Source organism: Sinocyclocheilus anshuiensis, unplaced genomic scaffold (assembly GCF_001515605.1).
Source record: "Sinocyclocheilus anshuiensis isolate Anshui unplaced genomic scaffold, SAMN03320099.WGS_v1.1 scaffold334, whole genome shotgun sequence".
NCBI lineage: Eukaryota > Metazoa > Chordata > Actinopteri > Cypriniformes > Cyprinidae > Sinocyclocheilus > Sinocyclocheilus anshuiensis.
This window is the reverse complement of record NW_015546055.1, coordinates 551,758-557,056: the sequence shown is the minus strand read 5'-3', so window position 1 is coordinate 557,056 and position 5,299 is coordinate 551,758. Positions and strand designations below refer to the sequence as shown.

Genomic DNA, 5,299 nt, shown 5'->3' with positions numbered 1-5,299 from the left:
TATGTGTGTGTGTATATGTGTGTATATATGTATATGTGTATGTATATATTTATCAATCTGGCGAGTAAACAAAAAAATTTACTAGCCAATGACGATTCAATTGCCAAGGTGTTCGTAGAGGGCTGCTCGATCTCCTTTGGTCTGCTGCTCACCGTTTCTGACAGTCTCGGATTAGTGAGCGTGCGACTGTTGCGACTGTGACCTCATAAAGAGCAGTGAGAGGGGTGTAATGAACTCATAGCTCACTTAACCGAGCAGAAGAGAGAGTGAGAGAGAGACTGGTAGTGCACAGATTGCTTGACAGAATTAATGTGAGGTGAACAGTGTGATATTGGAATACATTTGTTTGCCTGTTTGTCTGAAAATTGCTTTATATCTGTGTGATGCCCCCACTCAAAAGCGGACCAGAGCAGCAGACCCCTTTCTAATGATGGTTGATAGTTGAGAGTTGATACCTCTCTAGTGGATTCAATGCTTCAAGCTCCCCCGCCATGCAAATTCTTATCTTCTGCTTTACCACCTACCTGAAGAGCTCAACGCTGGGCTTTCTTCCTGTAAATACTTTGCGTATCTCAGAGTCTTTTTTGATGCATTGGGGATGAGCTGGCCATCAGGAGGCCAAACGAATTGGCTCGATCTAGGATCTGTCAAATATTAAAAGAGCAATTTTTGCTTGCAGAGGTGGTCTGCGAATGAGCCGTGTATGTTTTGTTACATCTGGTCAGCTTGTTTTTTCAAAATGCATTTTGGAGGCTTCTGTTTTAAAGCCAGGATAACAATCTCTATTAGAGTGTTTAGATTTAAGCTGCCGTAACCCATTAAAGATTAATTGTACCTCCTTTCCATTTGTATAGCATCCCCCTACCCCCATTCCCTCTTCCCATACCTCTTCCGGATGGATGGAGGTGTCCTCTGTCATTGTGGCTTTTATGGATTTGTGTGATGAAGGCCATGGAATGAGCCGGCTAATGGAAGGACACAGGATGGATTCATCCACTCCCCCCCCCTTTTCTCCCTGGAAGCTCCTTCCTCCTCCTATCCTCTAATATGTGGATCAATATATCAAGGCAGTTAAAGAAACACGCATGTACAGAATGAGATTTCCTTGGGAAAACTTGTGACTACCTACCTCAGTGTTTAGTTATTTTTTTAGGCATGAAAGCAGCATATAACAGAGCTGCTCTTGAGAAACTGAGGTGTTTTGGAAAGGTACCAGTGAAAACTGATGCCGCTACTTCCACATTTGTACTTCACCTTGTTTTGTGCGCTTTCCTTGTCTTTTTTCACCCTGTTTCTGTCTCTCTCCCTCTGAGTGACCTGTTTATTTAAGTTGGTTTATGGGCTCAGAATGAGTGCTGCCTGGCAGTAACTGGAGGCTGTGTTGATATGAAAGGCTTTCGGAAAGTGTCTGAGAGAAAGGAGGAAGGAAAGAGACCCGGCTGCAGTGGAGGAGTCATTTAAGACCACAGTTAATGAGGAACAGAAGTGGAGGGAGCGGTTGAGAGAGAGCCAGGCGGGAGTGTTTGTACAGTGTTCCCCCGCTTCATAGACTCATTTGCTTTGGTCCTGTTCTGATTACACGCTCCTTAGTCTTCATGTGTTTTTCTGCTACATATGCTAGCTTTCCACATTGTAAGAACCAGTTTGGGGCAACTTTCCAAGGACAACGCCAGATAAATGCCACTTGATTGTATTTTGTAGTAGAGGTTCTTTTGCCGTTATCATTTAACACAAGTACTTGGATGCATAAACAAAAACTAGTTAGGATACTAGGATCGGTGAATTACTCAAGGGAAAAATGGTTATCCAGCGATGCATGTTACATAGTTTTGGTACATTTTGTGTACTAGCTAGTGCTGTCACAATCATGAGTTTATTAAATATCATATAACTAATTGCAGTTAATTTAATAGCCTTTTTGCTCATGTCTTTCACAGTGTAAGGATAATCCACAAATCTTTCCTTTTGATTTTTTTTTGTCTTTTGTACAGAAATATTGTGAAAATTAGAACGACCTAATATTTTAAATATTGAAATGGTTATATATTATTTATGTCAATTGTAAAATATATAAATATTTTTTATATAACAAAATTAAAATCTTTTTATTTTATATTTATAAATTGTATAATTTCTTTTGGTAATTTATTCTTTTTTTGTGTGTTTTTACTGTTTTTGTGTGTGAGAGAGCTGTTTCCAGTAACACTATTGTTTTGTGTGGCCTAGTCTGTTTTAATTGTATTATTGTAATATAATAATAATAATAATACAATAATAATTGTAGTAGTAGTAATAATAATAATAAATAATTTTCTAAAGTTTAGAAATATTGATATTTGTATAAAATTCCCTTATTTGAATGGCAATCTGTGATTGAGATTAAAAGAGCACAATGATTATGATTATCTCAAATAAACTCAATTAGATAAAATAATCGTGATAGGCCTGTGTCCCAGATTCTTGACCTTTATGCCACTGCTGCCTTAATATCTCTTGTGTTCTGTACTGTATGTAGTGTGTATGACTGAATCACTTCTCTCATTCTCGCTTATAGTGATTCTGAGTCCATTTGGACTGAACGGGACATTGACCGGTCAGTCCTTCAAACTGTCCGACCCTCCGACACAGAAGCTCATTGAAGAATGGAACCAGTTCTATCCCATCAGCCCGACCTCCAAGGAGAGCACAGAGGACAAAATGGAGGACATCAACTGGGAGGACGACTCCCTGGCAGCAGTGGAAGTGCTTGTTGGTAAGTTGGACCAAAATATATTTTACTTAAAAGGCTGGTAAATAAACCAGTTGCATTGTGGGAACAATACATGTTTGCTGAAAATACTGGAGAAATGTAATATAGTGTGCAATGTGTTATTCATCTGTAGTACTTTTTTTTTCTTTTTCCCTCTAAAAGTGTGCATTCATAAGGTGTTAATTTGTGGCCGTTTCTCCAGGTGGTGTGCGCATGGTGTATCCTGCATGCCTGGTGTTAGTCCCGCAGTCAGACATCCCCACTGTAACACCTACGGGGTCCTCGCACTGCACCGCTGTCTATTCAAATGGCCATCAAGTGCCTGCTTCAAACCGTGACCCTGCCATCTCTTCAGTGACCCTGACTCCTCCCACCTCACCTGAGGATCAGGCTCAGACAGGTAAACATGCCTCAACCTTGACACAAACCCATGCCCATCTCATTTCATGGTCAGCATCCGTTACACTCAAACTTTTTTTTTTTTTCTTTCTCTAGTTCACTCTCACTCGGCACAGAAGTGCATGCGGTTGCCGGTGGTGATGGATGGATTCAGTGTTGACAGCACCAGTCATCACGGTGGCAAGATTCCACGCAGGATGGCAAGTCAGGTGGTTGAGAGCGTTTGGCAGGAGTGTAACATCAACCGAGCTCAGAACAAGTAAGTGTGCTCAGACATCCTCAGATGAGCTCAGAGTAAATCTGAGATCAGATCATCCCATTTCACAGTCATGATAGATCTACAATGCACTGTTACTGGTACAATGCATATCTGAGCCACAGATTGTTTTATTACTGATTATTGAAGGGGAAAAAACAATTAGGAGTGATCAAGATTAGTTGTTACACAGGGAACTTTTCACAAGGGCTTTGTCTGCAAGGTTTAGAGTCAGAATTTGCACAAATGTGTGATTGTTTAATGCTTTTAAACGTCAGTTCAGTCCATCTTGGGAACAGTTTTTCAAACTAAAATTTCATTCATTTCAAGTCGTGTTGTCACATTTTAGATTTTAACAATGTATACCATTTATTAGTTAAAAAAGTTACTTTTTGCCATTTCATAATTGTCTAAACTAAAAAGTTAAGCTGATAATCCTATAATTGATTGTACTACCTATAATGGCATATCCGCCTTTACTCAAAAAGGTCAATGTGTGTTCAATAAAATAGTTTTTCCTGGGCAATAACAGTAAAAATATTCATAAACTTTTGTGTAACTAACTTAGCAGTATGTATACAGAATTTGACTTTCAAAAATAAACCGACGCTGGGAGATATTTACTGGAGTAAAACATACAACTAGCCTCAACAAAGTACCATAGATTTTGTGATTTAGAAACCATTCAGAAGATTCAGAGAGTTTGAGGCCAGTCTTGTTTCATTGTGTGTTTGCAGACGGAAATTCTCTGCCACAGCCTCCAATGGGACCAGCGAGGAGGAGACGCCGATGAAAGTGGGCACCTGGGACTTTGTCGACTCCACACAGAGATCAAGCTGCAACTGTTCTAGGTACAGATATGAACATTCACTCAGTCCTGTATTCTCACAGGCTGTCGTTGTTTAACCATTCCACACTGCTGCTGCCACTAATCACTTTTCAGCTCTTGTAGTGTCATCTGTCACTCTGTAAAATGACAGGCAATACATTTGTTATGGAGTATTAAATAAGCTCTTTGTGAAAACCGGAGAAACTGGTTTCTGAGTGATGGTGTTAAGCTGTCATAAGCTCTGCTCTGATTCTTTTATTTGCCTCTCTGATAGAGAGAAGAAATTAGCTTGCTTATATATTCATAGTCTGCATGTGTTGCAAGTTTAGAGTTATATCAAAAACAGCTGAGGGAAAAAGAAACCAATCAGAAGCAATAGGACAAATTAAAACAAAACAAAGAAACAAATGAAGTAAAAAACTTGATTTTTTTTAAATAAAAGTTTTAGTATATATATTTATATTTATATTTCATTGATGTGTGTGTGTGTACATATACATATACATTATAGGGATGGGCATTTTTCAAAAATATTGAATTAGAACATTAGGGCTCATAAAAAAATTAATATTCAAATATTTGTTTATTTAAATGATGTTTAATTAGGGACTTTATTTTTTTATAAATGTTTTATCACCATTTCTGAAGAAGCTTATGATTAGCATTATACACCACAAGAGTGGTGACCAAAAAGCTGATGGTCACTCTAGTTGAGCTCCATGACCATATATGCAGATGAGAGAAATCTAGAGAAGGACAAATATCACTGCAACACTCCACCGATCTGGGCTTTATGTCGGAGTGGTCAGACTCTATCTTCTCCTCAGTGAAGTGTGCTGGTAGCAGCCTCATGCTGTGGGGCTGTTTTTCAGTGGCAGGGACCGAGGGACTCGTCAGAGTAGAAGATAAGCTTAATGCAACAAAATATTGAGTTAGCCTTAATGAAAACCCAATCCAGAGCATTCAGAACCTCAGACTGGGCATAAGGTTCACCTTCCAACAGGACAATGAACCTAAGCACACAGCAAGAGTGGTTTATAGACAACTCTGTGAATGTCCTTCTAGT

At 39.0% G+C, this 5,299-nt stretch overlaps 1 protein-coding gene across 1 annotated transcript in view; it reads left to right on the top strand.

Moving 5' to 3' along the window:
• The window catches only part of LOC107699258 (mediator of RNA polymerase II transcription subunit 13-like), a 104,581-nt gene that overhangs the window by 58,845 nt on the left and 40,437 nt on the right, over positions 1–5,299 (top strand). Inside the window, exons 5-8 of the mRNA XM_016500454.1 lie at positions 2,555–2,752; positions 2,952–3,149; positions 3,245–3,407; positions 4,142–4,255. Of these exons, the coding sequence (XP_016355940.1) occupies positions 2,555–2,752; positions 2,952–3,149; positions 3,245–3,407; positions 4,142–4,255 (673 nt within the window). The remainder of the gene's footprint in view (positions 1–2,554; positions 2,753–2,951; positions 3,150–3,244; positions 3,408–4,141; positions 4,256–5,299) is intronic.